Source organism: Eulemur rufifrons, chromosome 8 (assembly GCF_041146395.1).
Source record: "Eulemur rufifrons isolate Redbay chromosome 8, OSU_ERuf_1, whole genome shotgun sequence".
Taxonomy (NCBI): domain Eukaryota; kingdom Metazoa; phylum Chordata; class Mammalia; order Primates; family Lemuridae; genus Eulemur; species Eulemur rufifrons.
This window is the reverse complement of record NC_090990.1, coordinates 25368919-25389520: the sequence shown is the minus strand read 5'-3', so window position 1 is coordinate 25389520 and position 20602 is coordinate 25368919. Positions and strand designations below refer to the sequence as shown.

General features: G+C 50.3%; 1 protein-coding gene across 2 annotated transcripts in view; it reads left to right on the top strand.

Annotated features, from left to right (window-relative positions):
• Positions 1-20602, top strand: part of STK40 (serine/threonine kinase 40) — a 42932-nt gene that overhangs the window by 3836 nt on the left and 18494 nt on the right. For both annotated transcript variants that reach the window (XM_069479767.1, XM_069479766.1), the window contains exons 2-4: positions 17089-17208; positions 18954-19039; positions 19393-19536. In XM_069479767.1, coding sequence (XP_069335868.1) covers positions 17097-17208; positions 18954-19039; positions 19393-19536 — 342 coding nt within the window. In that variant the 5' untranslated portion in view covers positions 17089-17096. The remainder of the gene's footprint in view (positions 1-17088; positions 17209-18953; positions 19040-19392; positions 19537-20602) is intronic.

Sequence of the window (20602 nt, the reverse complement as noted above, 5' to 3'; positions counted from 1 at the left end):
GGGGGTCCAAGAAGCCCTACAGGCAGGGGGAGTAGCATGGCACAGGCATGGATGCGTGCTGGTGTGTGTGGCATTTTAGGAACCATGGGGTTTCTAGCCCAGGATGTGAAGGGACTGGCTGCGGGACATGCCTGAGAGGTAGGCAGGCTCCAGTGCTAAGATGCTTTGACTTTGTATGCTGTTGGTGATGGATGCCTTGTGTTTAGTGGAGGAAACATACCAGTAGACCTGCGTCTGCTTTGGAGGATGGATTAGGGAGAGAGAGTCTGCAGGCCCCATAGGAGGCTGTTGCAGTAATCACAGCAAGGGCCGAGGGGGGCTTGGATCAGGGCAGAGGCAGTGGGGATGAGAAAAAGGGCAGAGATCAGAGCTGTTCGGTGGGAAATCAACTGGACTCTGGGAGTGTTTGGAAGTGATAGCTGAGGGAGAAGGACTGGTGGCAGGTGACCCTGGGGGTTTTGGTGTGGGTGACAGAGTGAATAATAGTGCAGAGATAGGGATGGCTCAAGGGGAAGATAATGGCCAGTGAAATCTGCCAGCTCCATTGAGCAAGCCCAGAGTACACCCTCACCGGAGATCAGTTGCAAAGTCTCATGGTACCCTGTCCGTCTTTGGGCCAGGCTTCCCTCTGGTTTTGCCTGAGTCAGCGCCTGGGAGAAGGGTAGCCTCCCTTCCTTCACCTTTCCTGTGCCCAGATTTTTTTTTCTCGGTGTTTATGGGAAGAAGGGACAGAACAGGGCCCTGCAGGGAGGGAAGGGAAATGAAGGGGAGGGGTCTTCTACCAAGGCACAGGCCCACAGCAGGGAGATGGGACACTAAATGATGCCCTGTGTCGAAATACTGACCAGTAAACCCCAGACAGGTCCTTGCTCTAAGTGTTCAGGGTTTGTGGGAAGAAGGGACGAGATGGGATGGGGCCCCTACAGGGAAGCAGGGGGTGCCATCAACAGGGCACGGTGGGGGGCGGTTAGGGGGAGAGGGCCCCCTTCCGCTGCCCAGAATTGACCAGGGAGGTGAATATCTTCGGGTTTCAGGAACTCCACTTGCTGAGTCTGCCAAACTGAAAATTTCTTCAGCCTTCAAATGGCCCTAAGAACACGTCTTCCCTCTGGCGATACCCACCCTGATTCAGCAAGCTACAGCTGACTGATGGGGTCCTGAACAGCAGTGGACCATCAGGGGAGAGACAGCTTTCTCCGTACCTCCTGGAGATCTTACCTAGAAAGAGACTTTGAGATTGGATTTGCTCCCTGTCGCTGGGTGAGCGTCCCAGTCCCTCCACCAGGACTCTCTCAGAGCCATCAGGGAAGCGAGAGGAAGCTGCCCAGTGCCCTTGTCCCCCTGAGATCTGAGGGAGTGAGAAGCTGTCCCTGCATTGTATTGAGCTTTGGAGAGGGGTGTGCTGGTGGGCAGGCCTTCAAATGGGCCCTTTGGGATTTGGGAAATTTTCACAGGGTTTGTCCTTGAGTTTGTGGTATAAAGAAGGTAGAGAAGAAAGTGGCCTGAAACGATCATTTCTTCCTTCTCCACCTGCTCAGACGAGGCAGTGGCCTCGAAGGTGGCCCAGGGCCCACAGTAGCCCCTGCATATCCTCATAGGCTCTGTAGTTAAGATCCAAGAGGGGAAAAGAATGGAACAGTTTGCTTTGATTTACTTACTATCTTAGAGATGGTTCCACTTTGGCACATGCATGTCTGGGTCATTTTTGACTACAATGTGTCCCATCATGAGTGTAATATTCAACAGGCACTCTGCAGATGAACACTTAGACTATTTTCTGTCTTTTGCTCTCCAAACAAAGCTAAGTGACTTTCTTCATGCATATGATTTTGCCTACCTTAGGTATCACCTGCAGAATAAATTCCTAGAAAGGGGGTTGCTGCCTTAAAGAATATCTTTTATTATTTTTAAAAGAATTTCTAGGTCCCCTTTTAATAAACTGGAGCAGCCTTATTTTCCCCCCAGCAAGCAAATCTACTCTCTTGGGTTGTGGTCCCACTTCTTGAGGGAGGGCACTGAAATCCCTTCTCCCCAAGGAGGCTGCGGCCCAGTGGTGTTCGTTCTCTCAGCTGTGGCCGTCTTGGGTGTGAGTTCAGGCTGCACAGAGCAGAGCGGCCTACAGGCTGATGATTTCAGAGAAAGTCTAGTTGTTGGAAAGCACCAGAGGTAGCGAAACTGAGACAGGGTCTTGTCATTCAGAATGAGGCTGTCCCCTCTAAATGTGTTTACAGACCACCACCTACTTGACAAAAGAGATAGAGGATCTTTGGCCTTTAGGAAGTCTGCAATCCAAGGGTCGGGAAGGAAGAGAGAGTAGGCTGGTCGTCGTAGTGGAAATTGGCAAGAGCAGGACTGACGTGCCTATCATTTGTCTTTGGTTTTGGGGCAGAGCCGATGTGAGGTATGTTAAAGGGATGGCAGTGCTTCTGGGGAGAAGCTTGATTCAGCCCCCTGGGGACCTTGGGACTGGGGTAGCCCAACATTCCATGGGGCTTTTGAAACCCCACTGCTAGCATCTGCCAACTCTGGAGAGCGAGAGTCCTGCTATTTTTTGCAGTAAGTATGGAGCTCTCAACATAACCAAGTTTGGGGTGAGTTTCATGGTGTGTGTTCTCTTCTGACTCTTCTGAGGTGGTCCGTCCTGAAGAAACAGGAAACCAGCAAAAAAAGAAGAATCCCCACCGCCTTCCGGGTCCTTTGCTGAGTACTTTGCAATGTGTTATTCAATCTAAGGAAGTAGGGATTGTCTCTGTCTTACAGAGAACACCCAGGCTCGGAGGGGTCAAGTAGCCCGTCCACCATTATACAGCTGGTAAGGACAGAGCCCCAGAGCCCATGTCATCCCCTTCCTCTATCCCAGCCCCAGGGAGCCCAGCCCACTAGAATCTTGGACTTAGAGTAGTACGGCTGGAAGAAACCTTGGCAAAGCTGAAGAATGAAAACTGCCACTGCCTGGAGACAAGTCGCTCCCCTTCCTGTTCTGTGAGCAGTGGGTAAGGAGACTTTCAGCCATGTCACCCAGCAGTTAAGGGCCCAGGCTTAGATCAGGCCTGGCTTCAGAACCCGGCTCTGCAGCTTGCTAGCTGAGTGACCTTGAACAAGTCACTTTCCGTCTCCAGCCCCAGTTTCCTCTGCTGTAAAATGGGCGTAACAGTCCCTACACCTAAGGTAGTAATGAGAATTAGACGTGAGGCATTACTGTCTGTAGCATGTTCAGTCTAGTGCCTGACATGCAGTCGGCACCTAGGGGCCAGCCCTGGTGAGGCCCAGGTGCGCTCTTGCTAGTGGGTCTGTGAGTGTCCCAGAAGAGGTGTCCTGAGCCAGCTTCCAGCCCTTATAGGTGTTAGGTGGCAAGCAGGATGTTTCTTTTTTTTTTTTTTTTTTTTTGAGACAGAGTCTCACTCTGTTGCCCGGGCTAGAGTGAGTGCCGTGGCGTCAGCCTAGCTCACAGCAACCTCAAACTCCTGGGCTTAAGCGATCCTACTGCCTCAGCCTCCCGAGTAGCTGGGACTACAGGCATGTGCCACCATGCCCGGCTAATTTTTTGTATATATATATTTTAGTTGTCCATATAATTTCTTTCTATTTTTAGTAGAGACGGGGTCTCACTCTTGCTCAGGCTGGTCTCGAACTCCTGACCTCGAGCGATCCACCCGCCTCGGCCTCCCAGAGTGCTAGGATTACAGGCGTGAGCCACCACGCCCGGCCAGGATGTTTCTTAAAGGCATGTTTGCAAGCTATATGGGAGAGCTGAGGCTTACCAGGAATGTTGACTTTGTCTCTTGCGTCCCTCACCCTCCTCGTGCACCCGTGCGTTGGCACCCAGGCTCACACCCGTGGGCAATCGCACGTCCACCCATTCCCATGCCATGCACTCTCCAGCCTGCCTTCCCAAGGCCCAGCCTCCCGATTCCATTACTGCTCCTGACAATTCTAATGGGTTCAGAGATCTTTAGATTTTTTAAACTTGTGTTACAATAGTAGCCTATAGTAAAATGTCAAGCAATACAGAACATAAAATAAAACTCTCCTTCCCCTCGTTGGGACCCTAGTTCTATTACCTGGGGGTATCCACTGTTAACATTTCTCCTTGAAATTTCCTATACATATTCAAGGGTATGTATAATTTTTTTTGACCCAAATAGGATCATATTATACATATAGTACTGCAGTTTGCTTTTTTTGGTAACATATCATAGACATCTTTATCAGCAGCTGTGGACCTAGTCTTAAAGGCTGTGTAGTATTCCATTGTCTAGGTGGAACATAATTAGTTAACCAGTCTTTTCTTGATGGATATTTAGATTTGTTTCTTATCTGGGGGGTGTGTGTGTGTTTTGATTTTTGTGGTTTTGTTTTTTGCTGCTACACATGGTTCTTCAGGGACCATTGTTGAGCATGTTTATCTTTGTGAACTTCTATGAGTGTGTCGGTAGGATAAATCCCCAGAACTGGAATTGCTGGGCCTGAGACACGTGCATTTTCTCTTTCTTTGTTGGCTGTGGTTTCACACCTGTCTTCTGCATACCTTCTGGGCCTGTGCAGGGTGTGGGGGGCCAAAGGTGGACAAGACCCCTCTCGAGACATACCCGAGCAGACACGTCGTGCACTGCTCTCCCCAGTGCATGGACAGTGTCTGTCGGTGGTGGCTTCTGGCCCCCGTGATCAGCCGTGTCTGGCTCTCAGTGGTCGAGCAGGTGAGGCCTCGTGTGGGCCACCTGTCTGAACGGCCAGCTGAGGGACAAAGCCTGCCGTCTGCCTCTCATCACACCAGGCAGCTTCGTGACCCTCTGAGCAACCATAGCCAGTGGCATTTGGTAAAACTTCAGAAAGTGAACTGTATTATTCCCTGTGAAAGTTGTGAGACTGAGATTTTTTTATGGAGGCAGTTATGGAAAGGCAGTTTGCTGGCCCCAGTCCAGACTGCGTCTCTGACAGGATGACTGTGGTGATTTTTGCTGTTGAAAACAGTATAAAGAGACAGAATCGCACCTGGGCCTGGCCTGGGCTTTCCCGTCTGTCACTCTGGAAATCTGCAATAGAAGGAAGGAAATGTAACATTTCTAAGCATCTAGTGCCTCCTACACACTGGCTCCCAGCTGTCCTTGGGAACCCTCTTCAGGGCTAGCGCTGTCCCTTTCCCCTAGGTAGGGGGACTACAGAGCAGAGAAGCACCTGTTCAGGTGATGCAGTGGTCAGAACGGTGGCTGTCACACTCAGTCAGTCATTTTTTGGTTGCTCGCTGCTTTTTCCTTGCCTGATTTGAGCTATCACAGTGGCAAGAATTTAAACTCCACACGGGACCCCATGGCAGGCCTTGTTCCCAGGCTGACTCACTGCACAAAGCATAACTGATTATTTGAGCTGAGGGGCCTCTTAGTCACGTGCTATGCCAGGATCTCCCTTGTTGTAATCGGCTCTTCTACTTTGAGTGAGCCAGAGCAGGCTGGTATGATGGGGAGAGCTGTCAGTGACTCAGTCTGCTGTCACTGCACATGGCAGAATGCCCCCTGCAGAGCCAAGGGGCCACCAGAAATGTCTCCCAAGCCAATGTGCTTGGCTGCTTCCCCAGGCTACTTCTCAGGATGGGAGATGCCAGGCCAGCATAGCCCTGAAAGAGCTGAGTCTGTCCCTTACTCCTCCAACACCCACACACGGTGACGGATTATTTGTTGTCACATCAGCTGCTTCCGGAGGCCCTTGGGAGGGGAGAGCTGGGGCAGGGCTGGCGGTGCTGCCCTGGATTCTGCTGGGGTGGCTGTCAGAGTGACTGCCGGTGAAGCCCTTTGCCCCAGGAGCAGCCAGCCTGGTTCGGTGTGCAGGGATTGGCTTCTTCCTCCCTTTGTCTTTCCCCTCAAAGGAACCTGCAGAGAGAGCTTCTCTCCACCTCTGTGTGTACAGCCCCGAGGCTTTTCATTCTGAATCTCTCTGAGATACGTCCTCCTGGCCAGAGGCCTTTAGCCTCCAGACTCTCACGGAGGCCACAGAAGAGCCCAGTGGGAACTTCCTCAGGGAAGTGGCGAGAGGAGGGACATCACTGATTTTGTAGTCTCCTCGTGTGGGGCCAATCTGTGAATCTTGCCTCCTGGAGGAGACGGGTCTCCCAGCTGCAGACACTGGGCCTTCAGGCCCCTCCTGGCCCCCAGGCCTGCTGTGCTCAGCATGTTGGAGTCCTGCTGAGGAAAGGCAGCGTCAGAGGATGCACTGGGGGCAGCAGGCTGGGCACAGGGCCCTCTTTCTGACCGCCCCTCCCACTTCCCACTGGGCTGAGTCACTTCCTCTCTGGCCCCAGCAGGTACTCTCCCACAGGCTGGGAGCAAAGCGGGCTTCAGGGCTTCAGGGAGTGAGGTTCGCCCTGTGCAAAGAGAGCTCTGGTTAGGAGCAGCCAGTTCATTTGTAACCCCTGAGGCAGTAAAGCACAGCGTTCAGAGAATGATGCGATGTTATGTATTCTTGACAAATTGGAGCTATACATGTCCTGCATTTTAAAGATGAAGAAAATCATCACTCTGTTTTGGAACAGTGAAGATGACAGCACATGCATGAATCTTTGTCATCGGGGAGTCCTGGCTGAAATCGAGGGATTACTAGTCCTCCCCTCTATCCGCCTGCCCATCCCCCCAGCATCCATCCTGAGCACAAAGCAAATGGCTTCTAGTGGGTTCCTGGGGAGATTGCCTGTAGCCATCAAGCTCCCAGGGAGAGGGTTCATGCTGCCCTCAGGAATGGCTGTCATTCAAACGCAGTGGGAAAGCCCTCAGTAGAGCCCCCTCCACCCAGGCTAGCAGAAGTAGGCGAGACCCAGCCCTGTGACATGGGCCAGGATCTCTAGACTTTAGTTTCTTTATAATAATAGGGGAGTCTTTAGAAAGCTGTGAGAATTAAAGAGAGACTCTAGGAGATGCAAAGAATGGTTCCTGGCAAGTAGTGGGTGGCCATTAAATGATGGTTAAAAAGGGATGTGCCTGGAGAGACTTGCCACAGAGAGGTGGCCTCAGCACAGAGCAGGGAGCACTCACCCTGCACCCAGCAAAGACCTCTTCACACCACCAGCACAGCCTCCTCAGCCTGATCCTCCCCTGTCCTGTGAAGGAGGGAGTATAACCATCCCTGTTTTACAGATAAGTAAACTGAGGCCCACGAAGGGTAGGTGACTAGTTCAGGGTCTCAAAACAAGTGGGCCTCAGAAGCTGAAATTTGAGCCCAGGCCAATGTGAACCCCAAATCCATCTTGGTCCCCCAACTGGCATTTGGATAACTGGTCCATAGTTTGAAACCTTCAGTTCTATGGCGATGAATTCCTTTTGATTTCCTGGGCTGACTTTGTGGTGTGAGAGCAGGTCTGTAAGGAAGTTGGTGCCCCTGGTAGAAGCACCTACACGTGAGTATTAGCTGCAATGGGGGTGGCTCCCAGAGTGCTTGGGTAAAGAAAGGGTGGGGATGCTGCCTGTCGGCTGGTGGGAGGATGCCTCAGTAACCCAGCCTCTGACTCAGCCCTTTCTCTAGAGAGGCCCCACTCAGGGGGCCCTGAAATGCCTCCTTCAGAGAGAAGCAGGACATGACCCCTCTCCCTCCTTGCTCAGCTAGAATTTTCTGGCTTGAAGGTACCCTGGTTCCAGGAGAATGATTGTTTATAGGGAATTCGGAGGGTACTGTCCTCTCTGTGGTTGGCATCCCTAGAACCATGCAGACATTGGGTGGAGCAGGAACAATGGAGGAAGTAGCTGGTCAAGTAGAAAGAATACAGGATTCAGCATTGGAAAAGCTGAGTTCATGTCCCAGTTTTTTCAACAACTAGCCAGGTGACTTTTGGCGGGTCTCAGATCTCTAAGTCTCAATTTCTTTTTCTAGAAAATGTCTTTTGTGGTTTTTTTAGAGACAGGGTCTTGCTGTGTCACCCAGGTTGGAGTGCAGAAGAAAATGTGTGTTGTGTGTGTGGGGCGGTGATCAGTTATGATTCGTGATAACTGTGGATTCCGCATCCATGGATTCAACCAACCTCAGATTCAACCAACAGCAGATCAAAAATATTCAGGAATAAAATGTGGATGGTTACGTCTGGACTGAATGTGTATGGACTTTCTTTTGTTATTCTTTGCTAAACAATACAGTATAGCAACTATTTACATGGCATTTGTATTGTATTAGGTATTAGAAGTAATCTAGAGATGATTTGAAGTATAAAGTAGGATATACATAGGTTATATGCAAATACTACACTATTTTATATCAGGGACTTGAGCATCCTTGGATTTTGGCATCCATGGAGGGTCCTAGAACCTATCCCCTGAGGATAACAAGGGACAACTGTATTTGCAAGTGCTTTGTAAACTATAAAACCATGTGTAAAAATTAATTACGATAGTTAATGTGAGAGTGTGGGCCACCCATGTGGGTTCTAAGTCTGAAATTCACCATCCAGAGGCACACAGGAATCTAGGAGAGACCTGGCAGCCACCTAGGGTGGACAGGTGGTCTGTAAAGCATGGGCCAACAGGTTGCCTTAGTTGGATCATGCATTCAGATGTCACATTGCTTACCTCGTCACTTCATCCCAGTTGTAGTCAACTAAATGCATAGTTAGGCCAGAAGTTCTCCTTTCTGGGGAAGCGAGAGTGGTAGGAATTTTTCTGGCCAGCAGAAGGAACTTCACACCACCTAGCGTGGCCGGGAGGACCTGTTACTGGTGTGCGGGGCAGGCCAGGCTGTCACTCACGTGCTTGCTGCTGGAAAGCAGATCTTTTTACTGGATTCAGAAGGGCTTTTCCCACATCAGGACCTCGTCTACCCCTTCATCAGTGAGGGGTCCTGCACCGGCTGCAGGTGTGTTGTGAATGGCTTTCATTCCTCAGTGGGGGTTGCTCTGCAGCAGCAAAGGCTGTCTAAGCACAGCCCTGGTGATCAGCCACCTTAGACCCATCCTGCCCCATGTGTTTCTGACATGGAGCTTTTCCTGGACAAACTGTCCCAACACCGTGCAGCCCAGTTACCTACAGCTGTGGTACCCTGCCTCCTGCCATGAGCATCTGTACTTTCTTCAGGGTCCCACTCCAGTCCCTGGCCTCTAGTTGGGCAGAGTTTGCCTGTGAACCACATCTTGTGCCTCTTTATTCAGCCTTCTCCGTCTTCTGCCCGAAGAGGGCCTTTAGTGCCTTACAGCTGCTTAACAAACAGTCACATACTCTGTTTTCTCTTTCAGCAGTTTGTCAGGGTGCAGGGAAGCAGAGATGTATTGGGGTGGCTCCCTCAGGGGGTACAGCACAGTGGGAGGGGACACAGGTGTGCCCAGATGCTCTGGGAGCAGCCAGCTCTGGCAGGAGGCCTTCTGTGGAGACTTGCTTCAGAAAGTAACACTTCAGTGAGGACTGAGGGAGAGGGACAAACCAGCCAGGGAGAGAAGGGCAGGGCAAGGCACACTCAGGGAACTGTGAGTCATTTGGTGTGGGTGGGTGGAGGGTGCATGTGAGGGCAATGAAGCCGGAGAGGTAGCCTGGGTCTGCTCAGGCTCACTGAGGAGTTTGGGTTTCTTCCTGAAGCCCATGGAGCCCCTCGAGGACCTCCACAGCAGAAGATGGAGATACTGCCGCCTGCTGGCCTCTGTCTGTCCAGCCCCAATTACACAAGTGGCTGAGGCTGGCTCTTCCCGATGGAGTGCATCCTTCCTGATCATCAGCTTGAGGGAGAGCAGTGCCCCACCATCCTGCACCTGGTGCCCAGGAGCCCTTTGAAGATACACTACAGAAACACGCCACCAGGTGGCAGACCCAGAGATTACATGAAGGCCTCTTCCCCGCCCCCCCATTTCTTGAGCACAGTGTTTGGGAGAGAGGGCCGTACAAGACTGAACCCTGTTCGTGTGCCAGGCTGTCTCTGCCCAACATGTATGAGATTCCAAGTTCTGCCGCTGTGTGCTGCGTACCCACGAGCAGGTCCCTTTGAACCTGTGAATCAGGTTTTGGGAACTATTCCAGCAGGTTGAACTTTCTCCTCTGCCTCCGGGGACCTGAGAGTAAGTTACAGACATTGTGACTCTTTACCTGAAAACACTTGAGCATATAACTTTTTTCCTGCAGGATCACCTATTGCATTTATTTGTTGTATAATCTCCTCTAATCCAGAATAGTTCTTTAGCTTTTCTTTAACTATCTGACATTGATGTTTTTGAAGCATATAGGCTCATTTTGTTCAATGGCCTTCAGTCTGGGTTTGTCTCAAGATTAGATTCAGGTTGTACATTTTTGGCAAAAAAAAAAAAAAAAAAATAGCATGAATCATGCGTCTTTATTAAGTGCATCATATCAGAAGGCATGTGATGTCAGCTTGTTCTGTTACTAGTGATATTAACTTTGACCATTGGGTTAAAATTTGCTTATTGAGGTCTGTTTATACACAATGACTTTCACATATCTTTTAACTGTGCTTTTCAATTGTTTCGACAAACGCGCACACCCAGAAGCTATGTCCTTCGACAGTAAAAGTTTTACAGCGCAGTATATGTGCTCTGCCCTCCTCCCCCAATCCTCCTCCAAGAGATCTTGGGCTACAGGCACCAGGTCTTAATTCCAGACTCCTCTCCGCCACCCACACTTCGCTTCTGACTGGAGTGTGATGACGGACCCATCCAGGGAGGTTGGTGGCCTCATCATCCTGGACAGTCCCTTACTGTGCCCCAAGTAGGTAGTTGCCAGCGTGTGTGCGCTCCCGTGTGGATGCCTGCGGGGATGCTTCTGCGAGTGAGTGGCAGGACTCTCCGTGCCTTGGCCAGGCTTCAGCTGCTTTATAGCTAGGAGGAGCTGAGGACAGACTGAGCTGGGGAGGACAGTGACTGCGTTTCATTCGTTCAGTACCATCTTTCTTTGCAGCCCTCCCCCCTCCTTCGGAGGTTAGTGGTACGTCCACCAGGTTGAACCATGCTCTGCTGCACGGTGTCCTTCCTGGCTGTACCCCACCCGACTCTGCTGTGCCCTGTCCCACCATACCACTGGACTCCGAGCATCCTTAGCCTTGGAACCCTTATGTGTCTCTGATTAGCTAGGCCTTGCTAGGAGAGCTGGGCTCATATTGCCCAGCAGCTTTAGGGTGAGATGACGCTAGCCCCAGATTGACAGTGTAGGATCAGGCATTCCCCACTCCGTGCGTACCATGGCAGCTGTCCAGAGCTGAGGGCCTCTCGTGCTGAGGCCCGCACTCACTCCCGGGCTTGGCAAAGCAGTGGAATCCCCTGCTTTCAGAATCGAGGAGCACAGCTGTGGCCTGCAGAAGGCGGGGTGCCAGGCTGGGTTCTCGTGCCTCTCTCCTGGCCTCCCCCGACCATTGTTACCTCACTGAACTTCCTCTTGAGTTCAGGTTCTAAGGGGACTGGTGCCGACTTGTGAGGATAGAATGTGGAAGAGTTGACAGATTCAAAGCTTCAGTGACTTCTAAGCTGGGACTTTTGAGTTCCTGGGGAGCTGAGCAGTGAGCCCAGGAAACACCAGGCAAATAGTTGCACCTGAGCCAGGCTGGGCCAGGACCCTTCACCCCAGCCCAAGGACCAGGTATCTCTGGAGGGGCCTGGGCCCCATGTCCTCCTGAGACTAAGTAGCCAGACTTTCCCCATCACAGATCCCACTGGGGAGCCAGGGTCCCTCTGAGCGGGCCTCCCCCATGGGAGGATTTGTGGCCATTTGCAGGTGTGTCTCTGGAGGGACACACATCAGGCTGAGTTAAGGGTGGGGCAGGTCGTCCCTGTACATCAGCAGGGGACGGGGAAAGGAAGGGAGGGCCTGTCTCCAGGAAGTTTGTCTTTGCTCACCCTACCAGTGAGCCTGCAGCAGCGTCTGGCTTTCTGGGCCTGCCTCTTCACGATGCTTCTTTTAAGGGTTAACTTTTTGTTAACCCTCAAATTGCTGACCACTTGTAAGACTAAGGAAATACTCAATCTCCGTTCAGGTTCTGGGTCTCACCCTCCCAGATGGGACTATAAGTTGACACAGCCATCCTGGGAGCAACCTGGCAGTGTGAGCCAAATACCTTTAAAAACATGTGCCCCATTTGACCCTGCAGTTCCACTTCTTGGAATTTATCCTGAGAGAAAGAGATAAAGATGGTAAGATACGTGTGCATGACTGTTAATTAAAAAACATGGAAAGAACCTAGATGTCCATAAATATGGAACGGTCACATAAGTCACCATGTATCTGTACCAAGGAGACTGTTTAGCTATCCCAAGTGATGCTGCAGAAGAAAATTGCCATGCAGGGATGTTAATAATGGTTTTTTGCTTTGTTTTTTTACAGCTTTATTAAGATATATGTCACATACCATAAAATTCACCCTTAAAATATATTTTAGGTGGGGGAAAGGAAGCTTACAAAAAAGCATCACAGGGTGGTCCAAATTTTTGTAATAAGGAAAACGTTATATACACATGCTTCCTTTGCTTCAGTCAGCTCTGGGTAGCGGGAAGCAGTGTTCAGGAAAGGGAGGCAGCCTTGCTCCCTCTTCTGCCAGCATCTTTTTCTTCTCTCTGCCCGTCTGCTGCCTGTATCTTGGAGCAGTTCCCATGCCATTTGCTTGAGTGGAATCCTGAGTGGGGTGGGTGGGGTCAGGCTGAGCCCACTCACTGTCTGTGCTGCAGCTGCTCCCGGCAAACTGTTGTCTAGACCGTGGCTGTGCGTAGGCAGCGTCTACACAGGTAGGACACGCCTCCATGGTTTTCTCCAGGGAACCAGGAGAGAGGAGGCTCAGTGCTCCAGGGAAGATGGAAACAGGGTCAGAACAATAGTGATACCAACTTGCTACCAGGGGCAGCAGGCAGCTCAGGACAGGCACAGGGCCACTGACCCTGGTCATGACCATCACCAAGGAGGGAAGGTACCCATTCATTCATGGAGTATCTGCGGAGCCAGGCACTGGGGTGCAATGGCTACATGTATTTTTTACATACATTTATATTATGTTTTTTACATATGTATACATTTCCCTCATAGAATTTTTAGTGGTGGTAGAATTTTTCTAGTGGTTGGGGCAGACATTAATCATGTAAACCCACAGATAAATACATCATTATAAAATCTGGAGGGTGCTATGAAGGACAATTCCAGGATACTATGAGTGAGACTAATTGAGGCCCGTTGGTCACGGGGCTACCAAGGAAGGCAAGGAAGGCCTCTCTGAAGAAATGATACTTAAATTGAGAAGGAGGCATGGGAGTGAGCCAAGCAAAGAGTGGGAACACTGTGGCAGACACTTTACTGCCCAGCTTTTTAAGATATTTCTAGAGGCAGTTTCATTCTTCTCTGCTTTTGTGTGAATGACATTGAATCTGCTTTCAGCATTAGCCTCTTTGGCAGAAGGCCCAGCTAAGCCTAATCGTGGCTTCTGCTTTATCTGAGGACTGTTTGGGCCCAGTGAGTGACACCGTTCTAGTTACTGTAGTGGCTCTGCTCCTCAGTGGCACAGCTCTGAAAATAAATTGCGGTTGATGGGAGGAGAGCCTGGTAGATTAAACTAGAAGCACATTGGATCATCTCTCCTACTTTCTAGTTCACTGATTGTAGTCAGTCTTCTAGGGTTTAGAATAATGGCTAAAACAACAGCATGGGAGGATTTAACCTAACTGGTGAATACACGCTTGTTCTCGGAGCAGGGGAGAGCCTCTAGGGATATCAGTAAAAACAAACTGTGAAAATATAACCTCTTTATTAAAAGAAAGTTAAAAGATGAAAAAAATGACATCCTATGTTATGTCCTTAAGATACAAGGAGCTCTTAAAAGGCAATGACACTACATACATAGCAGTAAAAAACAGAAAAAGAACGTGAAGGAAATTCATAAAAGAAATAGTACACGCAACCAGTAAGCACGTGAAACAAACTCACCCTCAGAAATAAAGAATTACGAGTTTTAAAAATGGTATACTGGCCGGGCGTGGTGGCTCACGCCTGTAATCCTAGCACTCTGGGAGGCCGAGGCGGGTGGATCGCTGGAGGTCAGGAGTTCGAGACTAGCCTGAGCAAGAGCGAGACCCCGTCTCTACTAAAAATAGAAAGAAATTATATGGACAACTAAAAATATATATAGAAAAAATTAGCCGGGCATGGTGGCGCATGCCTGTAGTCCCAGCTACTCGGGAGGCTGAGGCAGAAGGATTGCTTGAGCCCAGGAGTTTGAGGTTGCTGTGAGCTAGGCTGACGCCATGGCACTCACTCTAGCCCGGGCAACAGAGCAAGACTCTGTCTCAAAAAAAAAAAAAAAAAAAAGGTATACTTTTTGTTAACCCTCAAATTGCTGACCACTTGTAAGACTAAGGAAATACTCAATCTCCGTTCAGGCTCTGGGTCTCACCCTCCCAGATGGGACTATAAGTTGACACAGCCATCCTGGGAGCAACCTGGCAGTGTGAGCCAAATACCTTTAAAAACATGTGCCCCATTTGACCCTGCAGTTCCACTTCTTGGAATTTATCCTGAGAGAAAGAGATAAAGATGGTAAGATACGTGTGCATGACTGTTAATTAAAAAACATGGAAAGAACCTAGATGTCCATAAATATGGAACGGTCACATAAGGCATCATGTATCTGTACCAAGGAGACTGTTTAGCTATCCCAAGTGATGCTGCAGAAGAAAATTGCCATGCAGGGATGTTAATAATGGTTTTTTGCTTTGTTTTTTTACAGCTTTATTAAGATATATGTCACATACCATAAAATTCACCCTTAAAATATATTTTAGGTGGGGGAAAGGAAGCTTACAAAAAAGCATCACAGGGTGGTCCAAATTTTTGTAATAAGGAAAACGTTATATACACATGCACACAAACATATAGGAAAAATCTGCTTGAATGTTAATAGCAATTACATCTAGGAGGTGAGATTATGGGCACCTTACTTTCTTATTGTAGTGTATCTATATTTTCTAATGTTTCTGCAGGGAACACCATTACTTTTTTTTTCCCCCTTAGATACAGGGTCTCAGTCTGTCACCCAGACTGGAGTGCAGTGGTGCAATCACAGCTCACTGCAAGCTCCAACTCCTGGACTCAAATGATCCTTCCATCAGCCTCCCGAGTAGCTGGGACTACTGCTCCACTGCTCCTGGCTAATTTCTATTTTTTATGAAGACAGAATCTTGCTGTGTTGTCTGGGCTGGTCTTAAACTCCTGGCCTCAAGTGATCCTTCTGCCTCAGCCTCCCAAAGTGCTGACCAATTACTTTTGTATGAAGAAGAAAATGACAGGAGAAGCTTGAAGTTCTGTGTTTGTGAGCCTTTTACAGAAGGGTAAAGGCTACACTCCTAAGGTGGCCATCAGGCCTCCATCTCTGGGCCACCTCTCGCCATTCCCTGCCTCACGACACTTCAGTGACACAGACTACTTGGAGTTTGTTGCCTACGTGCCGTTTCTTATCTATGTATGTTTGCTCACCCAGGCCCCTCTACCCAGAACATCCTTGCCCTTTGCCCAGCCCACTCCTGTATCCCTTCCTTAGGGACATTTTCCCTGAGCCCCTCACCTGAACTGGGCATCCCTATGACCTGTGACCTTCCCTGTGTGGAACTCACCTGTGAGCACCTGTTTCCTTGCCCCCCTCCTGGACTCTGCTTTCCCCAGGTGTTTGACTTTGGAGAGCTGGAAGAAGCAGCTTTTTTGTTTTTGTTTGTGCATTTGTTTGGAGACAGTCTCGCTCTGTTGCCCAGGCGGGAGTGCAGTGGCGCAATCACAGCTCACTGCAACCTCAGACTCCTGGGGTTTTCCTGCCTCAGCCTCCAGAGTAGCTGGGACTATAAGTATGTGCCACAACACCCAGCTAATTTTTTGTAGAGACAGTATCTTGTTGTGTTGCCCAGGCTAGTCCCAAACTCCTGGCCTCAAGAGAACCTCTGCCTCAACTCCCAAAGTGCTGGGATTATAAGTGAGAGCTACCGTACCCAGCCTTGTTTTTTTATCCATGTCAAGAGGTTAATGTCTTCCAGAATCTGACTACCGTGTCCACCCTTCATTTTAATTCAGGAGGAACTAGGGATTATCAGGCAGATGAGAGTGCCCAGCCATCTCCAGTAGTGTCTTTTAGCTTACCCTTAAATACACAATTTATTTCTTTTTTTCTTTTCTTTTCTTTTCTTTCTTTCTTTCTTTCTTTTTTTTTTTTTTCTGCCCAGGTTGGAATGTAGTGGTGTTATCATAGATCACTGCAACCTCAGACCCCTGGACTCAGGTCATTCTCCTGCCTTAGCCTCCCCAATAGCTGGGACTGCAGGAGTGCACCACCACACCTGGCTAATCTATTTTTTTGTAGAGTTGGGGTCTCACCATATTGCTCAGGCTGGTCTTGAACTCAGGCGATCCTCCCACCTCGGCCTCCCAAAATGCTAGGATTACATGCATGAGCCACCATGCCCAGCCTATTTTATTTTTTCTTTAAAGTAATTAAGGAAAAATTTGAATTTAGGAGAGGTAAGAGAAAGTAATTCCCCCATTGGCAACGTTGGGGTGTTCTTTCATCTGAGAGGACCTGAGAGCCAAAGAGAGTTGGGGAGAGGGGTCCTTAGGGCAGTAGTTGTCAAACTTCGTGGGCATAAGAAGCCTTATGTGTAACATCCCTTTCCCGGAGCCCACTCCCCAGAGACGGCCCAGGAATGGGCACCTCGGGGCATTCGGCTGTACATATTTGGAGGGAAGGCCTCACTTTGAGAACAGTTGCTTCAGGGCTGGGGCTCAGTTGGATGGGGCTGGCGCTTCTCTCTGCCTCTCTGGTGGTCTCTTGGGGCTCTTATTTGGCTTTTGCATCTGCACAAAGCCCAATTTTCTCCTCTCTGAATTTGACCAGTCCCTTCGCAGCAGCATGCTGGCTCCCCACCTCTGTAGCCCGCATGTGCTGCCTTAAAGGACGTCCACTTTTAGTGCCCAATTAGTCCCAAGTAAAGGAGCTGTGGTTCTTTGTCACCGGGAACCTTGGATGCTCCTCCAGCAGGGGGAGGAAGTGGTGGCTGCAGCGGAACAGCAGCAGCTGCGTGACACATCACAAGTTAAAGGCTTGCAGGGTGGGTTAGCATAAGGAACCTCGCTGACTTACTCAGTGAGAAGGGGTCTTTTGTGTCTTGTCCAGAGCTGAGAATGAAGCGGAGAGCATCAGACAGAGGAGCTGGGGAAACGTCGGCCAGGGCGAAGGCTCTAGGAAGTGGAATTTCTGGAAATAATGCAAAGAGAGCTGGACCATTCATCCTTGGTAAGCCTCTGACCCTGGGGGGAATGGCGTGCAGGGGGCAGGGGCAGGGCCCTTTGGCTTGCACATCTGACCTGCAGACACCCAGAGTGAGGTGGCCCACCCACAGCAGCGTGGGGTCCTGACAGGCTCCTAGCCTGGTCCCTAGCTTCATCGCTTTAAGTGGAGTATATTTATATCAGTGGAAGACCCAGGCCTCAGGTCACTCTGCACCAAGGGCTGTCAGTTTTGTTGTAGCTGCACCAGCCTTAGATCAGTCTAAGCTGACAGCTAGCCTCTGTCTCTTCCCCCAGAGAATCCTATATGTGCCCCCAGAATGTTGATGTCCCCACAGGAAGCACATAGTTGCATTAGAACCCAAGATCCATCATCCAAGGCACCGCTTAGACCATTCTTGGATGGCATGATTAATTTCATAAAGCATTTTGTATAGCCCCCCCGCCCCAAGCTTCTTGGAAAATTCGCAAGAAATCCCGTGGCGTTGTGTGTTCCCAGTCAGCCAGAGGAGCAGCAGGGCCTTTCTGCATGGTGCCTGAGGACTGGCAGGTCCAGAGTGCTTGTGATCAGGATTGCAGGTGGTGTGGGCTCTGAGGACCCTGACTCTCCCAGCAGCCAGACACTGGGTGTGAGTTTTGCTTTGGGACAGCATTTTGGACTTTATGGGCACAGGATAGTTCCAGCTGCAGTCATTCAGCACATAGCGAACGGTGCCTGCTACTCTCCGGGTCTATGCCGGTTGGCAGGGATGCAGCAGTGGATAAGTCAAACCAGTTCCCGCCCTCCTGGAACGTAACATTCCAGCTGGGAAAAGAAACAGAGGGTTGAAACAACATACCAGCTCATCATCAGTGGTGCAAGTGCCCTGAAAGAAGTTAACAAGATGATGTCAGAGTGAGAAGGGCCTGTGAATAGTGTAGACAAGAAAGGCCTCTGACGAAGTAACATCTGAGCCCACAGATGAGCAAGAGCAGCTGTGTGAAAAGCAGGAAGCATTCCAGGTAGAAGAAACAGCAAGTGCAAAGGGCCAGAGGCAGGAAAGCGCTTACCATGTTAGGAGTTAGGAGCCCACTATAGCTGGAGTATGGCAGGGGACAGGGGTGGAACCTACTCAGTTAGAAAGGTGGGCCCAATCATGCAAGGCCTTGGAGGTTTGGGTGGTATGTCAAGAGCAGTGGGGCTCTGTGAAGGGTTTCTCGCAGAGCAGTGGCACTGGGACACAGTTTGATTTCCACTCTGAAAGCTCAGGCAGGATGCTGTCACAGGACAACGAGCACTAAGCATTTCTAGAAGTACAGGACGTCCTAAAAGCTGGCACTTGGACAGAGGCCAGGCAGGTGTATCATAGTCACCAGGGGAGCTTGTTAGAGCTGTAGTTTCCTGGATCCTCACCCTGGAGTTGCTGTTCAGAGCGTCCAGGTTGCAGCCTGGGATCTCTTGTTTTTAACAGCTGCTCCCCAGAGATTCCATCACACACCCACGGTTGGAAACCTCTCTTTGAGAAATGTGCCTGTGGAAGCCGGGTGTGTCTCAGGCAGATGCACACACATCCTTCTCCATTTCTGGAGGGGAGATCGTGGAAACTCTCCACTAGGAGACCTGGCGGGGGCGGTGGGGGGGGGCAGTCATGCTAGTGGGTGTGAACTGTGCTGCCCTCCTGAAAAGAAGGTTTAGTCAAAGACCCCATGGTAACCTGGCTGCACAGTAGCCAGACCTTCTGAAAAGTAAGCCAGCGGCTCTCTGCGCCATAGGTCCCCGTCTGGGCAACTCACCAGTGCCGAGCATCGTGCAGTGTTTGGCGAGGAAAGATGGCACGGATGACTTCTATCAGCTGAAGGTGAGTGAGGTGTGGGGGCAGGGGCACCTCGGGACCAGGCCAGCCCTGCCAGCCCACTCCTCCCGCCCCTACCTTCACATCTACGTCACTTGTGAACAGGAGTAGCGCCATTTCTTCCCATGAAACAGTCAAGTTCACACAGTCTCACTCGCAACAGCTCCTGATTTAAAGAGCTTTGTGCATAAATTACATCGCTATCACATTAAGAAAAATGATTTCACTTGGTGTCTGTGTGTGCATTGTGCACGAGTGTCTCATGGAAGAAAGTGAGGCCCTGCCCCGCCGTTCGGTCGCCCTGCTGTGTGAAGTGAGGTGTCCTGGTCTTGTGGTTTTGTTTTTGTGCATTCCTAAAGATCCTGACGCTCGAGGAGAGGGGGGACCAAGGCATAGAGAGCCAAGAGGAGAGGCAGGGCAAGATGCTGCTGCACACCGAGTACTCGCTCCTCTCCCTGCTCCACACGCAGGATGGCGTGGTCCACCACCACGGGCTCTTCCAGGTAAGTGGCCTGTCCTCCAGCCCCTGGCTCCCACCCCTGGCTGGCTGCAGGCACTGACGCTTGCTGGGGCCACAGCCGTACTGTGAGCAGCCCATGACATGTAACCCCTGGTGTCCCAGCCATGCATCGGAACTTCCTGGGTGGGGTGGGCTGGAGGTCAGGCTGGGGCCGGCCTAGCTGTCGTGGTGCTCCTGTGGTGATGGGTCATAGCCTAGCAGGAATGCACACAGTTTGCATCTCACAGCAGCCAGGCTTTCTTTGAAGAGCTGCTTTTCCGAGAAAAGAAGAAAACAGGAAGTCATTTAAAGACACCCAGTTCTGTAAAATACTTTGGTTTAATAAAAAAAAAAAAAAAAAAAAAGAGACTAGGCATAGTGGCTTAGGCCTGTAATCCCAGCACTTTGGGATACCAAGGCAAGAGGACTGTTTGAAGCCAGGAGTTTGAGACCAGCCTGGGCAACACAGTGAGACACTATCTTTACAAAAAAATATGAAAAATTAGCCAGGCATTAATGGCGCACTCCTGTAGTCCCAGCTACTTGAGAGGCTGAGGCAGGAGGATGACCTGAGCCCAGGAGCTTGAGGCTGCAGTGAGCTATGAGCATGCCATGGTACTTTAGCCTGGGCAACAGAGTGAGACCTTAAAAAAAAAAAAAAAAAAAAAGACACCCAGGCTCTTTACAACTGTGTCATCAGGAATTGGCCAGGCCAGGGTGGAGGGGAAGGCGATGAGGAGGAATCAGCATTTGGGACTGCTGCAGATCTCCACAGTTGTTTTTAGTACGAGCAGTTCTTCTGCCTGCCCAGGCAATTCAGGCTCCTGCACTCAGATGTTCCAGGTCCCTTAGGAAAGGTACTAATTAACAACTTGTACCCTGAAAAGTGCCATCCTAGGGGCAGAGCTAAAATTGTGTCTCTAGAAATGAAGAGTTGGGTTCAGAATGACCGGGTGGCCTTCTGCCCTGGCCTGGGGGCAGCCCTGTTCCTCAACAGAGATTCCTCCAGGCCCTGAGCCAGGCCCAGCTCTTGCTGAGGTAGACCTGCTACTTGAGAGGCAGCATGGTGC